Source organism: Oryza sativa, chromosome 3, assembly GCF_034140825.1.
Source record: "Oryza sativa Japonica Group chromosome 3, ASM3414082v1".
NCBI classification, from domain to species: domain Eukaryota; kingdom Viridiplantae; phylum Streptophyta; class Magnoliopsida; order Poales; family Poaceae; genus Oryza; species Oryza sativa.
This window is the reverse complement of record NC_089037.1, coordinates 36,774,537-36,800,303: the sequence shown is the minus strand read 5'-3', so window position 1 is coordinate 36,800,303 and position 25,767 is coordinate 36,774,537. Positions and strand designations below refer to the sequence as shown.

Below are 25,767 nucleotides of genomic sequence, written 5' to 3'. Positions count from 1 at the left end.
TCCACTACCATTTTAGATGGAGGTAAAACAGTTTGGCTGAGCTCCAGTTTCAGGAGAGGTGGAGGTGTAGCTATGCCAAACAGACCTGAAACTCAAACGTACTATTTGTGATTCAAGAACCTGCATAATGTGGCTTTTATTCATATTTATATGTATATAAATTTCACCGGATACAACATCCGTCACTCAAAGAAGTGTACAACTATTATATATTGATCCATGTGTGTATGCATGCATAGATGCATTGGATCGTATTCTTCATTCGTAGAATTATAAATCAGCTGATGGTGGTTAGAACACACACGATCGACAAACATTTGTATATAGATATAATAAGCAGCTGGTTGAGATGGACGGCATGGCGCCATGCCGGCGACGGAGACGACGACGACGAGGAAGAAGAAGAACTAGGCGGCGGTGACGGCGATCTTCATGCCGGCCTGGCAGTGGCCGGGGAAGTTGCAGATGAAGTAGTTGGTGCCGCGGGCGAGGGTGACGCGGTCGTTGCCGGACTTGTACACCTTGGCGCCGCGCGGGGCGGCGGTGCAGCCCTTGTACCCGGCGGCGTTCACCGCCACCACGTTGTGCGCCGACGAGTCGTACTTGAACACCAGCACGTCGCCGGCCTTGAACCGCTTCCCGTTCGCCCACGATCCCGCCCCCATCCCCCACCCGCCGCGGTCGCCGACGGTGAACACCGCCGACTCGGCCATCTCGCCGTGGAGGAGCACGCAGAGGAGCACCAGCACACCAACCGCCGCCATGGCACTGCCTCTTCCCGCCATTGTTACTTGATTAGCTCTGGTTGGTGTAGTAGCAGCTGGCAGAGAAGATGAGTAGAGTATAGCTAGCTGAGTTGGTGTTTGCTGTACGTGGTGGTGAGCCATGGAGGTGGAGGAGGTGAGGTTTTATAGGTGTGGCGCGCGGGCGGTGGTGGTGGCCGGCCGGCGAGGTCAGTGGAGGCGTGAAGGGAAGTAGGGCCGGGGCGGCGACCGGCGCCGTGAGAAATGGAGGAGTTGGCCAACGACCCACCATGGATTCAGGCAGGCGCCAATCCCATGATTTTTTTTGGACGGACCATATATCAAATTCGAAAGAAACTCCTCTAACTTTGTGCAATCTGCAGTCGTCCCATGTCGATTTTGTGCAATTTGTAGTTGTGCTATATCGACTTTGTGGCACTAACATAGCACAATTACAGACTGCACAAAGTCGGGATATGTTTCCATCAAATTCATTCCATGAATGAATTGACGGTTCGTTCAGAGACCACGCCCAGTTGCCGCGTGCAAACTTTACAACGACGTCGGCGTCAACCAAGTGTGGAAATCACACAAGACACAACGCACAAAACCTACCAATTGATTAATTAATGTCAAAAGATTTTGCACACTAGACAAAGTTCAGACTAACTTTAGTTTTTGATTTGAGCCACTAATCCGATTTTCAATTTGGCGCGTGCAGTGCGGTACAGTGGTCGATCGATCGATCGATCGGCTCGTATACTACACTCAAAACGTATAGGTAGCTTAAGATAGCCTGCCTTTTGAGCCTGTGTTACTTACTACTCGACCCTTGCCTTGACGTCAAAGCATGAATAGTTAAGTACGTTTGAGGCTAGCTTTGAATTAAAGAGGTCAAGTTGCCATCGTCTGGAACATACTCCTATACTTTTTGTATATATGCACAATATGTCCGGTACAATCTCATTTCCATCGTATAGCGACCGTTAGCTGCTGCGTCCTCCATCGATCTCGTATAACCACTTTCTTCCCCTCTCAATAACCTGAATTAGCACAATGCGGATGAGTACTAATTGTGTGCTTGGAGTCCAAAATTAGCAAAGGTAGGTAACTCTGCCACTTGGGCCTATTTCTACTTGTTAAAGCAGCAAAAACGAAAAGAAAGTAGGCTCAATTTGTAGCAATTGGACAAAGCAAAGTCCATTTGTTAATGGGCCCAAACCGTACTAAAAATGGACGAATTTTTGCATAATCACCCTTGGAAAATCACACAATTTCACTCAAGCCCTCGAAACCGTACTACGCCATCTCACTCCCACGCAGCAGCGCAGCCACTTGCACAAGATGGAGAAGACGGCGGCCCCTCTCCTCCTCGCGGCGGCCTTGTTCCTCGTCGTCGCCGGCGACGGATCGGAGCCGACGCCGACGCCGACGCCATGGCCGGCCCAGTTCCACGCGAAGCTCCTGATGGAGTTCCACGGCAACCTGTCGCTGGCGGACCTGTGGTACGACTGGCCGGGGGGCCGCAACCTCCACGTCATCCGCTACCAGCTCGCCGCCGACGAGCCCTTCTACGACAACGAGTGGAACAACGGCACCTCCTTCTTCTACACCCCGGCCCGCCGCGCCTGCCGCTCCGCCGCCGTCGGCGTCGGCATCCTGCCCCCAAACTGGCTCGTCCCTGGCTCCGTCTACCTCGGCCGCCACCCCGCCGACGGCTTCGACTGCCACGTCTGGGCCAAGGCCGACTTCATCACCTACTACGAGGACACCCTCACCAAACGCCCCGTCAAATGGGTCTTCTACACCGGTAATTTTGAACCCTATTCCGCGGCAATTTCCTGTTCCATCCCTTCTCATCCATGTGCACCACCTGTATAGTTCAGAATTAAGGTTAGAGCCCACAAGAGGATGCAAATATTCAGAGTCCATGTCCCTTCTTATGCTTTGGTCATATATCCAGGGAATTGCTGCATATTGATCTGTTGCTAGTAGTTAGTACATTGTTTCAGTATGTTGAGGATGCATTTTTTTTGAATGAAAAATTGAAAATGATGCTACACTTTTGATGGATACAATTCAACCAGGACCGATGAATAGCGCTATAAACAGCTCACTTGAAGCATATACAGTATGTAATCAATTAACATTATGAACTGTTTTTTTTTTTCTTTTTGCTGGGAAGAGGCAATAACACTATGAACTGTATCCATCAAGGAGACTACAGCTGTATGATGAAATCATAGGGGATCTGCTTCACCCAGTAGTGCAATCCTTCATTGGAAGCATTTCGAACAAAAACATTCTAGTTCTTAACTTCTACTATCTATCACTTGTTTAGTGCCTATAGGCTAGCTACTTAGTATGCTTGTGGTTTCAGACTCACAAACTAATGGTTGATGAAAGGGCCCATGCCCCTTGAACTTTACTTCCATTTTCCACTGATCGCTAGTCGTTATGTTCTGAAATGCTGCCCAATTTTACTTTCCAAAAAACTTTCTCAGCAATTTCATCGCATGTTAAATTCTTATAGATGATTGTGCAATGTAGCTTTTGGGAATATTATCTTTAAGTGTTGTGATGTCTTCTCTGTGATGAAACTGTGGCCATCTGGCCATTAAGTTTTATTTCCCCAATGTTCGATCTCGGCTCTGCAACTTTGAGCCTAGCCATAGAAATATGCAGACCCAAATATATGCCTGGGAAATGTTCCAATTTGAGCCATGTCTGCAGGTATTGCTGCCTCTTGCTGGTCAAGAATTAAAGAATTTCTCGTTAGTCACCAGTCCTGTGTCATCTTCCCTTGAAAGTAGAGTATGCCTTCTGTATTGCCGGCATGTACACTTCAGTTAATAGTTAATAGTACTCATTGTTTAGGTTTGCCAAAGTGATACAACTTGTAGTCTCCGTTAAGTTTGTCATGCTGATGAGCTGCCCAACAGGTAAAGAAGACAGCAAGATACTCTTAGGTGACTATAAGTTAGTATTTCCACACTCCCAGTTCCACTGCATTTGGTACCACAGAGATGTCTGTTTGTCCTGAATTCGTCATGAGTCATGAGAACCAAACGCTTATAATTATGTGTATAATTGTGTATCACTTTTGTAGTACTAACATTTTGCAATCTACTACTATATAGGGAGGACTAGCCATGTGATGAGCTTTGAGGAGGGTGCTGTGCTGGAGGACGCAGAATGGCAGGCACCTGAATACTGCTTCGGCAAGGGTGATGAGACTGAAACATCCAACGACAACGCCCTCATCTCTGAACCTGTTGCTGGGCATGATAAGGGCTTCTTCCCCAGGAGAGAATTCTGAGAGGCTAGCTGTATTCTACTATTATCTGGTGAGACCCAAGACCTTAATTAGTATGGCCACCATGCTGCTAATCGTCTGTCTGTATTGTGCTCAAGTATCACATTCAAAACATTCACTGTGCGAGTTTGCGGGATGTACAGTTTTGTGCAAACAGGTGAAACTAATCTGGACCATATATCATTTGTGTAATAAATTTGGATCATGTGTTTCTTAGAACCGTACTCATAATACGGATGAAGTGAAATAAATATGGTTCACTATGTGGTTACAGTAAAAGCATAGGAGATGCAGAGTAAGTTGCCTGGGAAGGTGAGGTGAGGTGGGACTGGGTTGTGTTCTACATTGATCTAGTAGCTACTAGTAGGATCGATAACATTGTGCAGAAATTGCAGCACGGATGATGGAAGAATTGAATTGAAGATAGATAATGCGCTGGCAATGGACCACGGGGTGTAAGTAAAAATAAACATGATGATTACTGAGACTGAATCAGATCAAAGAGAGGCGACACAGATCTCGCCGTCTGCCAAGGCCATCCCATCCAGATGCACGTCTACTAGATAGATCCACCCCTACTCATAAAGCCAGGACCATCGATCATACTGGTAGGCTACTAGAGGTTCAATAGGACATGAATTTGCAGAAATAAATTGGTATGAATCAAATAAAACCCCGAAATTTATATAACACTATCGCATTGTCTAATTGTCTAGTTTTGTAAATTATAACATGAGCTGGAGAGTCTCCAACCACCGCATGGGGTTGGAGGACGAAGTTGGGCTCCTGGAAAATTTTCCTTGAATATTTTGATATATATGTTTATTAGTTTTGTTTTTTGTTTTTTTTTTTGGGGGGGGGGGGGGTTGCTTATGTGTATACTGATCTAATATTGTATTCTTCGCTCTATTTGTCAACAAATTCATTACTCTACTGACATTATTTTGTTTTTTTATGTTTTATTTAACTATTGAGTGATTACTCAATCAACAGAAGTGTGGCATATCATATCATATCATATCAAACAGGAGGAGTGAATACGCTCTTAAAATCAGTTGCCAAAAATATCTTATTTCATTATATGTGACGTAACATGTTAGCTGTTTTTATGTCTTAAGAATAGCTCGGATTTTATCCCACCACTCTTGTTAATTATTTCAATAAAAACTATAATCGACTGTGTGTCTTAAAGCAGAGAACTGGATGTAATACATTTTCGTTATCTTTTAAGAGAAATCATATTGGCATGCCGCTTTGGATGGCGTCGTGGCAGGAGGTGAGCCACACAGGAGGCGCGTACGGGCGTGTACGAGGCATGGGCCCAATGGGCCATGGGCGCGTGTGTGCGAGCCACTACTTTCCCGGGGCAGCGTCGGTAAGGCACAAAGCTCGGCAGCTGCTAGCATTCATGGCCAAATCAATGAAAGATACAATTCAATTCAATTCGGGGGTACGTGGTGGTTAGCATTTGGCTACTCTGCATCAAAATGGCACGAGGAAAATTCCTTCTTGCGTCCCATGCATCTCGCCATTTCCTTTTTTTTTCTTTACATACACATAGCCCCATCGTCCCTAATAAAGTTAAAGTTTTAATTTTTAGGCTTAAAATTTAACTTGATTAAAGATATTTTTACATAGTTTTTCTGCATTGAACACATATATAAAAATTTTATCTATAAATTATTTTTATTTTCTAATAAATAGTTTATTAGAGAATACGAGCAACCAATAAGACAGACAGGACAAAGCAAAGCAGACGTTTAGAATGCTCCACATGCATCCATATGAACACACATCTTACTGATATAAGCATCTACAGAAGACTATGGGCTTGTTTGGTTTGATACCAACTTATTGCCCTACCAAAATTTTGGTAACTTCAATAATAGCAAGTGCATGTTTGGTTTGTTACCAAATTTTATCAACAATAGTTTAAATTCAATACTATCCAATTTGGTAGTGCCAAATTTTGGTAGGGTAAGAATTGGTTTCAAACTAAATAGGCCCTATGCCGATATATTTTAATATTAACGAAGCCAATAGATACATAGTCAATCTTTAAAATAATAATTAGTCGTACCACTATTTTGTTGTAAACGGATACTGCTACTAGTCTAATAACGTGACTTGACTGCCAGATCATGATTTTGGTAGTATTTCTGATGGCTGAAAACCAAGAGTAGTTGGCTAACGTCCCTGTTGCTGTTTGTAGTTGACGCTCGCCGTTTCCTGTACGCATCACTACTTCTCTGCTACTGCTTACTACCACAAGTTCTGATAGGTACAACTACTGTACTAGTAGAGCTTAAGATTTTTTTTCCCCCTAAACTCTCTGTCTGTCTCTCTCTCTTCTAGCAAAAACAGAACTACGAAATTAACAAGAGTTCTAGTATTTGTATGATTGTATCTGCAGCCAGTGGTCAGTATTAATGAGTCTTACCGTTTATGGGAGAGAGAGAGAGAGGAGATAACGAAGGAGATAAGCCGCCAACGTTGTTAAGATGTCCATTTTTATCATCGAACAGAGTAAATAACAGAGCTTAACACCTTCTTTCAGGTGATTGCTTCTGCTGCTCAAACAAGTCCTAATTTCGTTGTTTCGACAACGGAGGAGTGGACCGTCCAACCTCCTACTTATGTTCTGCAAGAAAATTGCCTCTGTCACTCTGTTAGACTTCGCCATCATCGTCATTAACGTCAGTCAGTAATCTCTTGAGTTGTCATATTTAGTTAGTTAGGCAGCAGCAGCAACATGCCAATGTTATACCTATACAGAAAAAAAAGTTCTTTATTTCTGTGCAAAGAAGGTACTACTCCGTCCAATTAGGTTCTTTTTTGGACGGAGGGGGTAATAGTATATGATTATATGTCATGCAAGTGTTTGCGAGACAGCAGCTTTGGTACACGGTTAGACCGCAACCATAAATAGTGGGGGTCAGCGACTCTGCATCGTCAGCTTAGCTTCCTTTTGGAGCTGCTGCTGTTTCTCCTCTGCCTATAAAAAGGGCTTCAGCTCTCGATTTCCATTTCTGAATTATCATCGCCTGAAGAGCAATTCAAGAGGAGAGGAGAGGAGAGCTAGCTAAGGCAGCCATGGATTACTGCAAGCAGCAGGAGCGAGACGGGCACCGCGACGATGGCGATGTGACGGAGTGGAAGAAGGTGGCCGAGCTGAGAGCCGTCGTCGAAGCCCAGGACCCTGCATGCAAGGTATCTCCTTCTCCTTCTCCCCAATTAGTTCATCTTCTTCGCATGTATGACTCACCTAGCTTAGGAGCTTTCCCTCCATCCATGGCCTTGTGATGATGATGTGAACCAATGGTATGATAGATAGATAGTTCACACCTTCGTTGTTTTTTTCCTCTTATGTTCTTGTGGATGGAAGGACAACTAGAGGTACGAGCTAGCTATGAAGCAATCAACTAAGAACACAAACGCGAAGGCAATTAGGAGTAGCAGTAGTTAATTTCTTGAAGCTCAATCAGTTAATTCCTTGTAATTTTCCCTCTTTATTTAATTTCCAACTATGTAGCGACGACCCCGGATCACAGAGTAGTAATTAACTTAAGTAGTGTTTGGTTTGGGGACGAAGTGGGATAGGTCAGACCTATCCTAGTTTTGTGGGATGGGATGGTTCCAGTTGTCTGTTTGGTTTATGGTATGGGATGGTTATAGTTTTTTGTTTGGTAGAAGGGATTGAGGTGGGATGGGATGGACGGATTTGTACTCACCGTTAGTGCCGTCTAGGGGCGGAGGCACTCGGCGGCGCCCGGATCTGAGAGGACCGGCGGCGGCGCTTGCGAAGGTGGCGGCGGCGGTCGTAGACGAGGCAGAGGTGGCGGAGTTTGTGGAGATGGCGGTCACGGTGCTCGTGGAGGTGGCGGCAGTCATGGACGAAGCGGAGGAGGCGCCGGGCGCGGAGGCGAGGCGGCGGCTGGATCTGAGTGGAGCGGCGGCGGTGCTAGCGGAGGTGGCGGTCGCGGATGAGCGGCGGCACTCGTGGAGGCGGCGGCGGCGGCCGTGGAGGCGAGGCGGCGCTCGTGGACGCGCGGAGGTGGTGGTCGCGGGCAAGCGGCGGCGCTCATGGAGGCGGCGGCGGTCGCGGACGAGGCAGAGGCGGCGGCGCTCAAGGAGGCGGCGGCGGCGGAGAAGGACGTGCGGAGGTGGCGGCAGGTGTGGACGAGGCGGCGACGCTCGTGGGCGCCCGGCGGAGCTCGCGAAGGTGGTGGATGGCGCGGTGACGCCGTCGCTCGTCTCAGGTGGGACGAGTTTGTCCGCCAGTTTTTGGCGGATCGGTTGGTCCCGGATCTGAGAGGAATATTCCTCTCCAGGGACCAACCCATCCCACCCACCCCTAAACCAAACACCCCTAAAAGTGGGTTCGTCCCATCCCATCCCATCCCATCCTTGCAACCAAACACTACCTTAGGGACCGAATTATAAAAAAAACGAATGAAATCAACCAGGAGATACCCTGGCTATCCGTACCGAATCGAAAATGGGATTCGCCTAACATGAAAAACCGAATCTAGCACGTCCGTCCCTGAACTGCACTGCAGAATTAAGAAAATAGTTTTCTCCACCGTTGGAAGAGGAGAAACAGAAGAACACACACACCCTGGGTTTGTTTGCCGTACTGCAGGTGGTTACACACAACATAATTTGGTCGCAGATATATATATAACTCCTACAGTATAATGCAATTTGGCTGGTCGGCGCAGCGTGAATTGTATTGTACCGTACGTACATGGGAAAGGACTAGGGGACTGGGCAGTTTTGGTGGTTTGAGACTGGTGGCTTGCCCATCCATCTCCAGCTCCAGGTAGTTGAAGGTCTAAGCCAAAGTAGTTAGCGGTTGAGCAGAAACATCTCGATGGCCATCACATTGATCTCACTCTCAACTCGTCATGACAATCCAGTAGTGGAGGAATTCATTCATCAGCGACACTCCACCTAATCAACCATCTGCTACATCGATCCATCCAATTAGGACAACTGAGTTTACTATACCACCATCACACGCTGATTATTGATTACCAATACAAATGTCATTTAGGGGAATATTAATTATTAGGACGTCCAATATATACAGTAGAAAACGGCACACTGAGGTACTCCCAACCCATGGTGTCCATAAGCAGTGTCTATGGTGCCATGTCAATAAGACATCACAATAAAAACTACACTCTACAACTCATGGTTTCTTAAAGTAGGCCATTAATAAATACACCATCTCTCTTATCTACTCCCTCCGGTTCCATATTAATTGACGTTTTGGATAAAGTTGAGGTCAAACTTTTATAACTTTGATCATCAATAAATTTAAAAATATTTAGTTTAAAGAAACTAGAACAACATATATAGACTTGTCTTTTAAAGCACTATAATAAAATTAAACATGCATTTATTTATTATATATATTATAGTAGAAAAATAAGGTCAAAGATATATCTTGTAGACCGTGTCATTGTCCAAAACGTCAATTAAAATAAAACCGGAGGGAGTACCAATCATATTTATTCTTCATCTATTATAAAGACACTATTCTCTCCCTATGCAAAACTTGATAGTGTCTAGTACATAAGTTCTCATGTTGAAGCCGTGTCTTGCATGAGACCCAGTTTCTTCATCTCTTCGCTCTCTCTTTTAATTAATATAGTGCCACATAAGTTTAAAGTTCTACGTGACAATGTAGTTAATGCTATAGACACCATCTTAGGACACCCACAATGGTTATCTATAGTCTCTCTACAAGAGATTCATACCAGCATATTTTCCTACTTGTAAGAGATTAAATGAAGAGAGAGCAAAGCTATCTACTAACCTGAAGATGGTCTATACATAAAAACGAGACAATGGATTAGAGAGCTATAGATACTCATGTAGACATACCATTAAAGTGGTTTACTATTAATCTAGTCTATTGCTGAGATATACATGTTTTATAGATAGCACCTTACTTTACCATTGCGGTACTTTACCATTGCGGATCCTCTTAGTTGGAGGGCTACCCAGATGGTCGTGGACACAACTAACCAGCTGCATGCGTAAATATGTGGAGTGGAGTGAGGCAGTATTAAATACTGTAGTATAATTAAAAAGATGAACAGTAGCATGGACGTCTACACACAACCATTATTTAATTTGGCGATGTGAAGCATGAGGCGATGCGTCACCCGTGCCGTGCAAAAAGCCCTTCATAAATGTTGGTCAATACTACTCCCGCCAGTACACATCGAACTGGACCAGCCTAGAGTAGCTAACACGAGCTGACCATCAGCAAAGCAGGCAGCATTACCTAGCTACAGTAATTAATAACTTAATTGTTGGTAATTAGTACTCCATCCGTTTTATATTATATATCATTTTTCAAAAAAATTCGACCAAATCTATAAAAAAGATTAAGCAACATTTAAAATTAGTTTCATTGAAACTACCATTAAATATATTTTGATAATATATTCAATTTATATTAAAAATATACTATAACTTTTTTATAGATCAAAACTTAAAAAATTTAATTATAAAAAGAATAAAATAACTTATAATAATATAGTAAAACACAGAGAGAGTAGCAAGACAATGAATCAATGATGATGCATATGTATACGTAGGAGGAGGACGACTACCAGCTGCGCCGGTTCCTGCGCGCGAGAGACCACAACATCGGCAAGGCGTCGGCGATGCTGGTGAAGTACCTGCAGTGGAAGCGCGAGGTGAAGCCCGGCGGCCGCGCCATCGCCGACGAGGAGGTGCGCGGCGAGCTGGCGCAGGAGAAGCTCTACATGCAGGGCTACGACCGGCAGGGGCGCCCCCTGGTGTACGGCTTCGGCGCCCGCCACTTCCCGGCGCGCCGCGACCTCGACGAGTTCAAGCGCTACGTCGTCTACGTCCTCGACCGCACCTGCGCCCGCCTCGGCGGCAATGGCGGGCAGGAGAAGTTCGCCGCCGTGGCCGACCTGCAGGGGTGGGGGTACTACGGCAACTGCGACATCCGCGCGTACGTGGCGGCGCTGGAGATCATGCAGAACTACTACCCGGAGAGGCTGGGGAGGGTGTTCTTGATCCATGTCCCCTACGTGTTCATGGCGGCCTGGAAGATCATCTACCCCTTCATCGACGACAACACCAAGAAGAAGTTCGTCTTCGTCGCCGACAAGGACCTCCACGCCACGCTCCGCGACGCCATCGACGACTCCAACCTCGCCGAGGACTACGGCGGCAAGCTCAAGCTCGTCTCGCCCCTTATTAATGGCGCCACCGAATCCAATCGCCGCCGGTAGATAGCTCTCGCGTCGCGTGCATGAAGATCGATATGATGTATGTACACCCATCTCGAGATCCAATTTAATGGTATGTATGTAGCACGTGTACGGTGTACGTGAATGTATGTTACTAGTATGTATACGGGACAGGAGGACACTACGAATTCGAGGACGTACGTGCGTGCTATATACATTGAATTACGGCTCTGAACAGTACTGATCATGAATGATCACTGTTGATGAGAAATGCAAGTTCGTCTGCATCAAAGCATGCATCTTGTTGGCAATCAAAACATATACTCCCTCCGTCCCATAATATAAGAGATTTTAAGTTTTTACTTGCAACGTTTAACCACTCGTTTTATTCAATTTTTTTTTGAAATTATTATTTATTTTATTTGTGACTTACTTTATTATCTACGGCACTTTAAATATAACTTTTCGTTTTTTATATTTGCAAAAAAATTTTGAATAAGATGAATGGTCAAACGTTGTAAGAAAAATTTAAAATCCCCTTATATTAAACGGAGGGAGTACTTAATTATATAATAGTATGTTGAAATTAAGCATGCATGCAATGCATCCAAATGTTGAAACAGTATGAATTACAGTCATAGTACGTCTCATAGACGAGGTACGGTGGTCCTGGCATCAGAACAGACAGTAACTTTTAATTAGTTACTGCTCGCGGCGGCAGATGCAGATGCAGGGAAACACAGGCAGCCCACGGAATTGGGCAAACATTACCACCAGCAGCCGTTAATATTTTTCGACCGGAATCACTGTGATGAAACTGACACTGAAGAGAGTGGTCGATCTAGTTGCTCGCCGGGAGATATTGAACTATATACCACTTTTAGACGTGGCAATTAACTATTTGCCATTAGACTCATATATTATAGACACATGTAGATCCACATGTTATTGAGATAGATGTAGCAAATAGTTAATCGTCAAATCTAAAAGTGGCAAATAGTTAAATGCCCCGCTCGCCGGACTTGCCGTGGTTGACCTGCTGCCGGCGGCGAACCGTCGCAAGTGTTTCATGCGTTCCAAGTTGTCATTACTCCTTTGTACTCTCTCCGTCCTATAAAAGACGAATCTAAAACCCGATACAACATATTATAACACTATGAATCTCCGATACTAGATTAGTTTTTTACGTGAAAGAAGGAAATTAACATGGGAGCGCCATGGATTTGACTGACGGCAGGCCTGCCGGCCTGTACTTATTGGGCCGGAAAGGGGTTGCAATCTCCGTGCGGCCCAATGAGTTGGGCCGGGACGGCCACGTGGCGGCACTCTACCGGATCAGAGGCCGTTGGATCGACGCCGAAACTGAATCTGCACCGTCCGTCGAGCCTGCGGTCGTCACAGGCCGGAGCTCTCGACACCTCGCCGGAAACCACCACCCACCAAAAAATCTCCCCCAAAAAATTATCATCCCGCCGCGACGCCATGGCCGCTACCGTCCTCCTCCTCTCGCCGCGCCTCGCCGTCGCGCCTCTACGGCCGCACCCCAGGCTGGGGCTGACCCCCACCGCAGTCGGACGGCCTCTTCCCCTCGCCTACCTCGGCCGCCGCGCCGCCGCCGCGAGGCAGCTCGCCGCCGTCGCCGACCGGAACGTCTACAACGGCGTCTACGGCCCATGGACCGTCGAGGACTCCGACGTGCGCGAGGTCTTGCTGTATCGGTCCGGGCTGGTCACCGCCGCCGCGTCCTTCGTGGCCGCCGCCTCGGCCGCGTTCCTCCCCGAGGGGAACGCCGCCGGCGACGCCATCAGGCAAGGCGCCGACCTCCTCTACGCCACCGGAGCGGCGGGGCTGGGGCTTTCGCTCGTGCTGATTCACATCTACGTCACTCCGATCAAGCGGTTCCTCCAGGCGCTGTGGGTGGTCGGAGTCGTCGGGTCCATCGGGACGTACGTCGCCGGCGCGCAGCCGCTCGACGAGAGCCTCGTCGGCTACGTTCTCGACCACCCGGCTGCGCTGTGGTTCGTCGGCCCTACGTTTGCGGCGCTCACAGGCCTCGTCTTCAAGGAAGGTACCGTGCAATTACACATTGCTTATTACTACCAAATTGGTACGACAATTAAGGAGTTCTAGTGTTTATACTGAACAGATTTAATCGGAGAATTTCAGTTCATTGTCGCTGCTGATTTGTTCCCTAGCTGAGTGCTTGTGTGTGTTCAGTGTTAGAATTGTTGGAAATTTGGTCATAATTCGGCATATTTTAATCTAAAATTTTAAGACAATAAACATGACATTTGTAATTTGAGTAGATCTAGTGGCAGTGCTAGATGTGTATAACATGAGCATGCTTAATATAGAATAAGCATCAACATAGATAAGAGATCGCAATAATATTGCGACAGACAGTTGTAGGAAACGAAGAACGAACGGTAATAGTGAAACGTTATACCCCGAAAATGACCCTCCGCTGGAGTTTGAGGCAGTATTGCCTTCGTTGGTGTTGACGAGAGGCTCCTTCTCCTTGTCTCCGGTGTTGTTGTTGTCATCGGTTGTCGACATGTTGGTGAAGATGATGCAAAGCAGTCGCGCTTGAAGCGCTACCCAAAAACTTGATCGCCTGCCTACCCGTGCAGGTTCTCAAGCGGACGGAGTTTCGGAGGCACTTGCTCGTTCCGATCACCCGTGTGCGCGGGATGAACAGAACCGGAGAAACAGAGAGACAGCGCAGGAACAGAAGGAGAGTATCGCCAAGGAACAATAGTAGGAGGAAGACACACACTTTGAGAGCCTCTGCCTTGCGTTATATGTAGAGAGAGATCTCCATTACCACACAAATAAATCTCATTTGTTGTGAAGGTTACCACAAAATAAATCTCATTTGTTGTGAAGGTTACCACATAATGAATCTTTCATTTGTTGTGAAGGTTACAACAAATAAATCTCTCATTTGTTGTGGATGTTACAACACAATGAATCTCTCATTTGTTGTGGAGGTTACAACACAATGAATTTCATTTGTTAATGGTGATTTTATTCTCGTCTGTTACAAAACGTAAGAGCAGCAGGCAGGCTCGGCTCGGTCGGCCGCCTCGCCTCGCTACGCCCACGGCCGAGGCCGACTCGGCATGCGCGCATGCGTGTGGCAGTCCAACCATCACTTCAACCGGTCAACAGGGAATCTCTAATATCACCCTATTTAAGTTGAGGTTCTTCCACCTAAATTTTCAAGGCAGTATTATTCTCTCTAACATTACTTGTGGGCTCTTGAGATTTTAATTGAATTAAATTGGGCCTAGCCCATTTATTCCAACAAGAATGAGCACCAATTTAGTGGCCTTTTTCATTTTTCGTTGGATGCGGATTGCATGAATGAATTGCTTGAACATTGAACTGAATCGAATTATTCATTCTCTGACAAAGAATGCTTCTACAGGTCTCTGCTATGGAAAACTGGAAGCTGGTATTTTAACTTTTGTTATCCCTGGCCTTCTTCTTGGACACCTGGTAAATTAAGCCTCTGTTATTTTTGTTACAAATTCAATATGTTATAATTAGTTTCACCTTGTTCACTCCTAGAGAAGTTACAGCACCAGGGTGCATTAGATTTAGAGCACTCATTCATCATTTCTTACATTTGTCTTGTCACCACCTCGTGCAGTCTGGTCTAATGGACAACGGAACAAAAGCCGGCCTTTTAGGAGTTTGGATGGTTCTCTTCACTGTATTCGCAGCAAGAAAATTCCAGCAGCCCATCAAGGTACAGATTCCTCCAAATTAAAATGCTCCGCATCTAGCTTCATTACTACCGAGTACATATGTTCGTTCCTCACTTACAACATTACAATATTGATGATCAATGTCATCCTCATGAATCAGGATGACATTGGTGACAAATCAGTTTTTATGTTCAACGCCCTCCCTGAAGAAGAAAAGAAGGCCTTGATACAGAAGCTCGAGATGCAAACTGAGACCGATGGCTGAAACCAGCACAGCAGCTTTAGTACGTGTACGTCCAAGGAAGTATATGCAATTGATGTACATGTATGGTAGTTTCACAGATACCGGCACATGTCAGTAAGAGTAGTAACTCAGTTTATACATAGGAATGAGAATGTACTAGCTAGAGTAATTGCGATGTGTAGTTGCAAATCAGATATAAATATATATACATGTTGATGGATCTCCTCTGGGTATCTGATCAGAGAGGGGTCTTACCCTGTACAACTGTCTGTTCTCATGTGATTATCTTCTCTGTGCCTTACGGTGTATATACGTGAATTTGGTTATTCCTTTGTGTGTGTATACCTCTGATGTGATAAGAACTACTCCCTCCGTTTCACAATGTAAGTCATTCTAGCATTTCCCACATTCATATTGATGCTAATGAATCTAAATAGGTATATATGTCTAGATTCATTAGCATCAATATAAATATGAAAAATACTAGATTGACTTACACTGTAAACGGAGGAAGTAAAATTTAGTCCCTGATCCAAACAGGCCCTGAAACCAATCGAGAGGGGGTGCCGGTACGTGAATACTACTCATGCATTAGTAATTGCTATGAATGGTCTCTTTTGATGCATAATTAATTGAATATATATATACAACCTAGTGCTACCTCCGTGTATTGATCCAGGGGCGGGCACCGGGTGAGTCGATGACATCCATAAACCAGTAGAAGAGGTTACCTCCCAGCCCAGCGCATCCAGCGTAGTACAAGGTGCCAAGCTTGAACAACTCAGAGCGGCTAAGCGATACTCTCTCATAGTCATTCTCCATGATATCCCGTTGAACGTAGCCTGTTGCGATCATGACACCAATCCAACCCAACTCAAAAATCACTCTAGCAAACGGATCCGAATCTCGATCCCCAGCTCGAGGCATAATTAATTAATTAATTAATATCCTCCGAAATCTTAATCTTAATCTTAATTTCCTCGCTCTAGATCTTCTCTTGTTGAAGAGGCCGATCAATCGATTCGAGAACACCTCACCTGGCTGCATATATATACACATAGATCGATTTGCCTATGTTAGGTGCATATATATTAGTATAAAGAATAACACTGAAGGGAATATAAAAGCTGCATGCATGTATGTATGCGTTCTAATGGCAAAATCTCGTTTAATTAATCTGCCAATCATATTTGGGGGAAAAAAAGAGCAAAGAAACAAACATAGATGTGATGTAAAACCAATCGATGATTTGCTGTACCTACGGCGAGCGAGCGATCGATCGATCGAACAAACCAATAAATTATTGGGAGCTGGGAGAGGAAATTGCGGCGCGGCGAGGCGAGATGAGATGGACTCCGTCCGCCGCCCGCGCAAGCGATAGATGCAGCTTCTATTCTAGCTAGGGTGTCAAAACGCAAGCGTATACTTTGAGATTTATTTATACAGAGAATCGACTTTTGCTGGGTCGTATCTGATCAGAATTTCGCAAAAACCGACCGGTTTTCACAAGCTTGATTATTGGTAATTAAACTCATGATATTTATATTCAAATATTAGTTTATGAAATTTTTTCGAAATCTACCAAATTTGAATACAAATATATTCCGACTGGTAGATTTAAATACAAATTTGGAATATATTTGTATACAAATATACAAATACAGATATATTCTGACTGAGATTCAAATACAAATTTATTTGTATTCAGAATATATTCCGACTAGTAGATGTTTGAATTCGAATTTGATAGATTCCGAATAAATTTCATAAACCAAAATTTAAATATAAATGTCCTGAGTTTACAGATAAACTCGCGAAAACCGGTCAGCTCCAGCGAAATTCCGGCCCGATACGGCCCAGCAAAAGTCGATTCGCCCTGTATAAATATAAATCTCAAAGTATACGCTTGCGTTTTGACACCCTAGCTAGAATAGAAGCTGCATCTATCGCTTGCGCGGGCGGCGCACGGAGTCCATCTCGCCTCGCCTCGACGCGCCGCAATTTCTTCTCCCAGCTCCCAATAATTTTATTGGTTTGTTCGATCGATCGCTCGCTCGCTCGCCGTAGGTACAGCAAGTCATCGATTGGTTTTACATTATATCTATGTTTGTTTCTTTGCTCTTTTTTCCCCAAAATATGATTGGCAGATAAATTAAACGAGATTTTGCCATTAATTAGAACGCATACATGCAGCTTTTACATTCCCTTCAGTGTTATTCTTTATAATAGATATGCACCTAACATAGGCAAATCGATATATGGATATTTATATGCAGCCAGGTGAGGTGTTCTCGAATCGATTGATCGGCCTCTTCAACAAGAGAAGATCTAGAGCGAGGAAATTAAGATTAAGATTAAGATTTCGGAGGATATTAATTAATTAATTAATTATGCCTCGAGCTGGGGATCGAGATTCGGATCCGTTTGCTAGAGTGACGTTTGAGTTGGGATGGATTGGTGTGATCATCACAACATGCTACGTTAAACGGGATATCATGGAGCATGCGTATGAGAGATTCCCGCTTAGCCGCTCTGAGATGTTAAAGTTTGGCGTCTTGTTCTACGCTGGATGCGTTGGGCTGGGAGGTAACCTCGGCTACTGGATTCTGGACGTCATCGACTCACCCGATGCACGCCCCTGGATCAATACACGGAGGTAGCACTAGCCACTAGGTTAATTAATTTATCATTATTATCAAAAGAGACCATTCATATAAGAGTAGCTACAATAGCAGGCTATAAGCCAGCTGCAAACATATTTTAAGCAGATAAATGAGGAGAGAGAAGGTCAGCGGACTACAGATTTGTAGCCAGCTGTAGCACGGACTCCAAGATACAGTGTGTGTATGACATGTGGGACCAGATATTAATAGTGTAGTATGCAACTATTGTATAAATGAGCTATTAGATTGGCTATAAATAAATTGGAGCTAGTAGTTGGCTATACTATTAAACTTGCTCTAATAGGAGTAAATGGTACTATATTTACATACCGCCTGTCGATTTGGTTTGAGTCTCATCTATACTATTTGGTACATCATTTGGTTTGAGTCTCATCTATACTATTTGTTACATCATCCGTGTCCGAGTCGATTTTAAGTTCGTTCGTTTTCGGAAATATAGATCTGTGTTTGAGTTCGATTTTAATCCCGTTTGCTTTTGGAAATAAAAAAAAGTCGTATAAAAATCACTTTTAAAAAAACTCGTATGCTAACTTGAGAGATGAAATACGTACTCAATCACAGCTCATGATTTTCTTAAAAAAATTATCCAAGCGAATTCGTATAATGAATTTTACCCTAACTAAACCGTATAATAATAATAATAAAATTAAAATAATATTTACCCGTTGCAACACACGGATATATTTTTAAAGTCTTATATATAACAGTAAATATGATATGCCGATTGAGTTGAGTTTTATATCTCATAATGATGATGATGATGATGAAAAGTGTCGGTAGTTTGATCATATAATAAGATACTCAGTTCGGCCATAAATATTTAATATTTAAAATAGTATTCAGTCTTTTTCTTTAAAAAATGATCTTCAATACTAACTATTAAATGTTTTTTCAAGGAAATATATAATTTGGTTTGTGTTGTAAATATGCTACGGTTGCATATTAGATTTCATAAATTTATTCTCACATAAATTAACTTAAGAGTCAAAGTTTCAAAAAGTTCGACCGAATATTGTTTGAATGTCAAATACTTATATATAACGTGGGGAGTATATTAGTAGTTACTACTAAGCTAATAATAATGGAGTAGTTGACAAAAATCAAGGAGTGAACAAAGACCATATTAAATGAATACACAAAAATCAAGGAGTGAGCAAAGACAATCTGAAATGAATACACGAAAAAACGAGTCGACAAATGTTACAAAATTCATGAAAATAAATTGTCCCATTGAAAGTTAAAATTGAGCGTAACCACGTAGTACTGTTCAGAGGGGGGGGGGCTCCTCACCTGAATTTTCATTAAAAGGGGCGGAAAAGTACACAGATTACATTTACATAGGGGGAGAGATACGAAGGGAGGAAGAAATGATTTCCTTCCAAACGGAAACCACAATCCTGTCGTCTATCTTCAGACGCTCTGCCCAATGAGCAGCATCTTCTAAGCACTTTGCAACTAGGCGTGGGAGAGATATCGACATCCCTCGAAAGATCACATCATGACGATGATTCCACAATCCCTAGAAGCAGAGTAGGAAGAAAACTTGGAAATGCTTTGCCGGCAGACAGTGGGGCTTCTGAAGTTGAGCGAGCTCCGACATCGAGTTAATAGCAGCCTGGATCCCCATTTTCTGCCAGAATGATGCAGCGAAAGCAGAAATGGAAGGCTGTTTCTTGTTCACTGTTACAAAGCTCACAAATATCTGAGGTCACGATTTTCTTCTTGAGGAGGTTTTGTTTTGTCGGGAGCCGTTCTTTCACAAGTAACCAGGCAAAGAATTGAATCTTCGGTGGAGCTTTACTTTTCCAGATAAACTTCCAGTTTGCACAGAGAGGTTGGCTTTGGAATGACGATTCATAAACCATACGAGAAGAGAGTAAACTCCCTGCAGCACTATTCGTAATCTTTCTTTCATCCAGGGAGGGGATTAGCGAAGTGGAAGCAATTAGCTCTTGGAGCTGATGAAGCTGTGAGTTTCAGCCTTGGGACAAAACAGGCTTGCGAGTTTGTTGAAAGAACTTGGTAGACTGAGGCTTGCTTGTCTAGTGCATGAGTAAACAGAGCTGTGAATTTGGTACTTAAGGGACCGCAGTCGAGCCAGGAGTCATGCCAAAAAGAAGTACGCTGTCCATCTCCAATAGCTACTGATGTTTTGGCCTGAAGAACTGGAACTAGAGCCGCCATTAACCAATACGAAATTTAGGACAAATGCTACAAAATTCATGAAAATAAATTGTCCCATTGAAAAGTTAAAATTTGATGCTGAGCGTAACCACGTAACCAATACGAAAATTAGTGACTAGATCTCGACACGTTCAAAAGGCAAGCTCACATTATACTTGCAGATTAGACTTCTATTCAGGACAAATTCGACTATGAGTGAATATCGATCCCTGCACTCCATGGGCAAAAGCAGAGAACTAAGGCCTGGTTTAGTTCCTAATTTTTTCTCCTAAAAACATCAAATCGAATATTTAGACACATGTACGAAGCATTAAATATAAATTAAAAAAATAATTACACAGTTAGGGGGGAAATCACGAGACGAATCTTTTGTGCCTAATTAGTTCATGATTAACCATAAGTTTTACAGTAACCCATATGTGCTAATGACATACTCCCTCCGTCTCAAAATGTAATCATTTTTAACTATGAATAAAATGCTTATATTTTGAGACAGAGGGAGTATTAATTAGGCTCAAAAGATTCGTCTCGCGATTTTTAGACGAGTTATGAAATTAGTTTTTTTATTCGTGTCCGATAATACTTTCCGACATCCGGTCAAACATATAATGTAGCACTAAATTTTTTTTTCGCAAACTAAACAGGGCCTAATCTAGCTGCCAATTATCTACCAAAGAAGATTCCATGTCACAAAATTCGCAACACCCCCAACATGAAAAAATATGGTACGCATTTGAGTGTCAACGCGTACTGTGAAGATGCAAATTAAGGAGCAGGCAATAGCTTGGAAACACCACAGCACCAGCATTATCAACAGTCACCTCGGTCAAAAACTACCAGCAGGTTAATGCAATAACATGCAAGTGATATTGACATGATTTGGGTTAAACGAAGGAATGCTAGGAACAGAAGTTTTCATCAAATCGAAACTAGACAAGCCAGATTGTTTCTCGGCAGTTACCTGAAGCCCATCTTCAAATCTCTCACTCGTCCTTTCACTCAAATCAGCAAGTATCGGCAAATATGTATGAACTCTCGAACCAACAATGCTATCTATCTATGCTACATTTCCTCTCCTTTGAATGACAAATAGGTCGGGTCCTAGCTATATATATCCTGCATGCCGCAGCTTCTGGGGTCTAAGCACTGAGTGAAAGGAGCCTTGATCCATTGGATTCATGCACTGCAGGATGACTGGTACTGGTGGTAAGGAGCCTTGATCTATTGAATCCAGAAATTTGAGAACTGGGGAAGACTACTGATGGCTTTAAGGAGCCTTGATTCACCGCATCAATAAACTTGAGGAAGACTACTGATGGCACTAAGGAGCCTTGATTCACCGCATCAATAAACTTGAGGAGGGCTGCTGTTAGGGGAAGGTTCTTGCTATTGTTAGGGCTGTAAGGGGGTGCAGTGAACCCTTCAAACTTTGTCAATGCCATGAACACCTTGAATGTGGGGGCGACTGGTATGGCAACCTGAGAGTAAAAGCAATGCAATTTTAAAGATATTAATGACTGTATGGCAACCTGAGAGTAAAAGCAATGTAATTTTAAAGATATTAATTAAGATAGTAATAAGCATGGACAGAGGGCTATACTTTCACGAAGCCAGAAATAGCACTAACTCCAAATGATTAATTCAGTACATGATCTGAAAACTCATTATGAAAATAATTCAGGGATAAATACCTGAACAAGGAATTGGAACCCTCTTCCAGGAATAGCAACATTCTGAATTTCATCGTTTGAAGAATCACTGCCAAATACCTCAACAAGGAATTGGAACCCTCCTCCAGTAATAGCAATAATATTGAATTGAAAACCTTCTCCAGGAATGGCAACAATATCGTGAATGGCTCCTTCATCGTCTGAAGAACCATGGTCATTGCTATCATCAAACATCTCCAGGTTCCCATCATGCCAATTGCCCCAAAAATCATCAGCAATGTCGTCCCCTCCATTGGGATTTCTATTGTTGAGAGCAGCTGTTCTTTTCTTGTAAAGAATATAGGCTACTATGACTCCCACAACGCAGACTGCTCCAACGATATAGGGTCTCAATTTTACATCGGACATAATCTCTTTGACCAAGCCAAGAATGTGCTGACTTGAGTACACAGATAGAGATATAGGCATGATAGTGTTGCAGTCATTTGGTGTTGATGAAGTTCTTTGTAAAGGAGTGGTGAGCAGGGTACTCTCTAAAAGAGTGGTGATCTCTGAAGGAGTAATAAGCTCAATGTTCTCTGACATCGGAGTAGTCTGGATGGTTTCCTTAAGAACATTAGAAATTCGCTCAAGCACCTCGGGAGGCAGCTGAATAACCTCCTCAGGCAGCTGAAGAGCCTCATCAGCGCTTGGCAGTGGCAACTTTCCCTCATCAGAAATTTCTTCTCAAACACCTCTCGAACAATATCAGGGTTGTTTTTGACTTCCTCTTTTACTTCCCTAAAGAACCCTCGTAGGAAAGTTCTTATTAGGGTGTTAAGAGTCGACGACATTATGCTTTAGCCTACGGATCAAATATTTGAAAATGTATTAGAAAAACTGAAAAAGAAACACAAATGCAACGAAATCTCATAAAAGCGTAAAAGAAATCATTGGATTTGGAAATTTAATTAGAAAAACTGAAAAAAAAATCACAAATGCAATGAAATCTCACAAACAAGAGAGTACAAACAAAAAGAGTAAAATATATTGCCGGTCCTTAAACTTGTGGGCTGTAAACTTGTTTTAATGTACCACCCCCAGTTCAATCGTTCTTTGACCACGTTTGACCACCAACGTGGCATGCCACATAGGCAACATTTTTGTACTCAGTCCCCCGACCCCTCCACATATACCTTCACACATAACTCGCCCTGACCCGTGCATTTCAACCCAAATCCCCCAAAATATCTCTAAATTAACTAGGGTCTCTACGGTGAGGTTAGCAGAAGTAGGCCGAGAGGTAGCGGCTGTGGCGGCCTCGGCGGTGAGATTAGCGGCAGAAGGCAGCGCAGTGCAGCGGGGTTGGGTGCAGTGCCCCTTGTGCAAGGATAAGATCATTTTGAAGTGCAGAGCAATGTCAATTGCTAATAGGGCGTGCATTTTCTGTACACGCAAGGAGAAGAATGAGAGGGAAGAATGATTTAAGGATTTTTTTTTTGGGATTCTGGTGTCACTATATAGCTACGAGGAGATATATGCGACGTGTTGTGATGTGGAGGGGGTTGAGAACAAATGTGTTGCCTACGTGGCATGCCACGTTGGCGGTCAAACACAGTCAAATGACATTTGGACAAGGGGTGGTACATTAAACCAAGTTCACGGTCCTAAACATGCAATTTCAAGTTCACGGATTTAAGTGACACTAACACACAAGTTTAGGGGCCGGCCATATATTTCACTAAAAAAAACCCAAAGCCCAACAAACAATAGGCTAGCTTAACTATTGCCGATGATGGCGTCTCCGGCGTTGTCTTGCGGAGTTTGATCAAGCGCAAGAGCGACAGAAAAGTTGCCGAGGATGGCATCTCGATCGAGCGCAATACAACTCAGAAAATCACTAGTTGCCGAGCATGGCATCTTGAGCGTCTTCTCGACGGAATTGGGTCACGAGAGCTCAAAAAACCAACCCAAGAGCCACCGCAAGGAATCATTAACCGGGCAATTGACGAAACATGGCTATGGCGCGCAAGTGGAGCGAAGGTAATCCAGTCCCTACTGCCAGATACCCGTGGTAGCACAATCAATAATCCGTAATCAAGAAATTTATCTTTTCGCACCCTCTACTCCTCTAGTGGTCGCCCCCTCCCCAACCACGTACTGTTTCTCTCTTTTTTTCAATTTTATAAGCTCCTAGCCTCACGGCTGTTGTATAGTGTTTCCCTCTCCTTTAATACGAATAGGTTAAAAAAAGAAAAACAACCCAAGAGTTCGATGGAGCACGGGAGAGACGCAGAAAACCACAAGTAGCCAAGAATGGTGTCTTTTCGGCGGAATTCTATCGCGAGCGTGCATAGCGCAAAACCGAAGAGAACTCATCGAAAAAACCAACCAAACAACAAAATCAAATGGGTAGCTGGTCGCAGTGCAGAAGATGCGTCAGCGTCGGCACTCGCCGCGGCTTGCAAACTGTGAACCAAGGCCACGGCGGTTTTTGGGCGGAGGCGGAGCACGAACGGAAGAGAAGCCAGAAGACGATGTACGCGCATGAAGCGCCTTGGAGAGGTGGTGGAGACAGGAACGTAAAACTAACAACAAGATCAGCAATCATCCAAAATCTTGCCACGAAACGATCCAAAGACTTCCGAAATTAAATATGTTCGAGCAAGATAGCTCAGTAAAAGCACCAAGTCCATTTGCGAAAAGAAGAAGAACACCGCGATCGAAAAACTGACAGCTCGCACTCGCAGTCGTCACACGACAATATCTAGCTAGCATCATCGCCTCATCGGAGCACCAAAAAAACGCAAAATCGACGGAGATGAGTACCACGAACGACCCTAGCATCAACGAAGGGGAAAACCACGAAGAAACACACACACACACACAAAAAAAAAAAACAACAACGGAGAGAGTAGCACGAACAAAACCATAGCATCATCGGACAGGAAACAATCAAATGAGTAGCAGCAAATTCCAAAATGCTCAACCAAGCGAGCCGAATTTTTTTTTCGAGGTACACAGAAATTCTCAACCAACAGCCGAACACCAAAACACGATCGAAGAATCGGAGAGGAGAGGGAGGGGCGGCGCCACGGCGGAGGGCGCTCGTCGGCGGGCTGTGAAGGCGGAGGAGCGGTCAGAGAGGAGGCGGAGAGGAGAGGAGAGGTACGCACCAGGGGCGTCGTCGCCGACTTGCGGAGGAGAGCACGCGGGAGCGGGACGACGGCGTCGCGGCCTCGCGAGTTGGTGGTGGCCGGAGATGGAAGTCGGCGCGCCACGGGCGTCGTCGCCGTACTTGCGGAGCGAGCTCGGGAGCGGGACGACGGCGTCGCGGCCTCGCGAGTTGGTGGTGGCCGGAGATGGAAGTCGGCGCGCCACGGGCGTCGTCGCCGTACTTGCGGAGCGAGCTCGGGAGCGGGACGACGGCGTCGCGGCCTCGCGAGTTGGCGGTGGCCGGAGATGGAAGTCGGCGCGCCACGGGCGTCGTCGCCGTACTTGCGGAGCGAGCTCGGGAGCGGGACGACGGCGTCGCGGCCTCGCGAGTTGGCGGTGGCCGGAGATGGAAGTCGGCGCGCCACGGGCGTCGTCGCCGTACTTGCGGAGCGAGCTCGGGAGCGGGACGACGGCGTCGCGGCCTCGCGAGTTGGCGGCCGGAGATGGAAGTCGGCGCGCCACGGGCGTCGTCGCCGTACTTGCGGAGCGAGCTCGGGAGCGGGACGACGGCGTCGCGGCCTCGCGAGTTGGTGGTGGCGCGGAGCGACGCCGACGTAGCCTCTCGCGGTGGAGGCGGAACAGCCAGGCAACCGTCGCCGACTTGCCGAGGCGGAGGCGCTGCGCTGCCGCTCGACTCGACTCGACTAGTAGAACTCTCGCGTTTTAGTACTCACACGTGGCATCTCAGCCTCGCTTTTAACACATAGACGCACAATCAGTCTCTAAAATAACTCAAACTCTCAAAGATACGGCCTCGATCGTATTTACAAACGAAAT

At 44.8% G+C, this 25,767-nt stretch overlaps 5 protein-coding genes and 1 long non-coding RNA gene across 6 annotated transcripts; 3 read left to right on the top strand and 3 right to left on the bottom strand.

Moving 5' to 3' along the window:
* Positions 1 to 121: 121 nt before the first annotated feature.
* On the bottom strand, positions 122 to 1,037 carry LOC4334798 (chemocyanin). The gene has a single exon (XM_015774958.3). The coding sequence runs from the start codon at positions 885 to 887 to the stop codon at positions 408 to 410; it is 480 nt and encodes a 159-aa protein (XP_015630444.1). The 5' UTR covers positions 888 to 1,037; the 3' UTR covers positions 122 to 407.
* Positions 1,038 to 2,080: 1,043 nt separating this feature from the next.
* On the top strand, positions 2,081 to 4,338 carry LOC4334797 (uncharacterized protein At4g14100). Its single transcript, XM_015773293.3, has 2 exons — positions 2,081 to 2,553; positions 3,884 to 4,338. The coding sequence occupies exons 1-2, from the start codon at positions 2,088 to 2,090 to the stop codon at positions 4,060 to 4,062; spliced, it is 645 nt and encodes a 214-aa protein (XP_015628779.1). The 5' UTR covers positions 2,081 to 2,087; the 3' UTR covers positions 4,063 to 4,338.
* A 2,301-nt stretch (positions 4,339 to 6,639) lies between these two features.
* LOC4334796 (uncharacterized) lies at positions 6,640 to 11,592 on the top strand. The gene is made up of 2 exons (XM_015772781.3): positions 6,640 to 7,269; positions 10,674 to 11,592. Exons 1-2 carry the CDS (start codon positions 7,153 to 7,155, stop codon positions 11,340 to 11,342), a joined length of 786 nt encoding a protein of 261 aa, XP_015628267.1. The 5' UTR covers positions 6,640 to 7,152; the 3' UTR covers positions 11,343 to 11,592.
* A 1,096-nt stretch (positions 11,593 to 12,688) lies between these two features.
* LOC4334795 (uncharacterized) lies at positions 12,689 to 15,583 on the top strand. Its single transcript, XM_015772770.2, has 4 exons — positions 12,689 to 13,368; positions 14,731 to 14,801; positions 14,956 to 15,054; positions 15,174 to 15,583. Exons 1-4 carry the CDS (start codon positions 12,783 to 12,785, stop codon positions 15,276 to 15,278), a joined length of 861 nt encoding a protein of 286 aa, XP_015628256.1. The 5' UTR covers positions 12,689 to 12,782; the 3' UTR covers positions 15,279 to 15,583.
* Positions 15,172 to 16,666, bottom strand: LOC107280214 (uncharacterized). The gene is made up of 2 exons (XR_001544095.3): positions 16,516 to 16,666; positions 15,172 to 16,298 (listed from the first exon to the last, which is right to left on the bottom strand). It is a non-coding gene; the product is annotated as an uncharacterized lncRNA (long non-coding RNA).
* A 4,323-nt stretch (positions 16,667 to 20,989) lies between these two features.
* Positions 20,990 to 25,651, bottom strand: LOC107277504 (uncharacterized). The gene is made up of 3 exons (XM_015774668.3): positions 24,951 to 25,651; positions 21,817 to 22,639; positions 20,990 to 21,603 (listed from the first exon to the last, which is right to left on the bottom strand). Exons 2-3 carry the CDS (start codon positions 22,378 to 22,380, stop codon positions 21,265 to 21,267), a joined length of 903 nt encoding a protein of 300 aa, XP_015630154.1. The 5' UTR covers positions 22,381 to 22,639; positions 24,951 to 25,651; the 3' UTR covers positions 20,990 to 21,264.
* Positions 25,652 to 25,767: the final 116 nt, after the last annotated feature.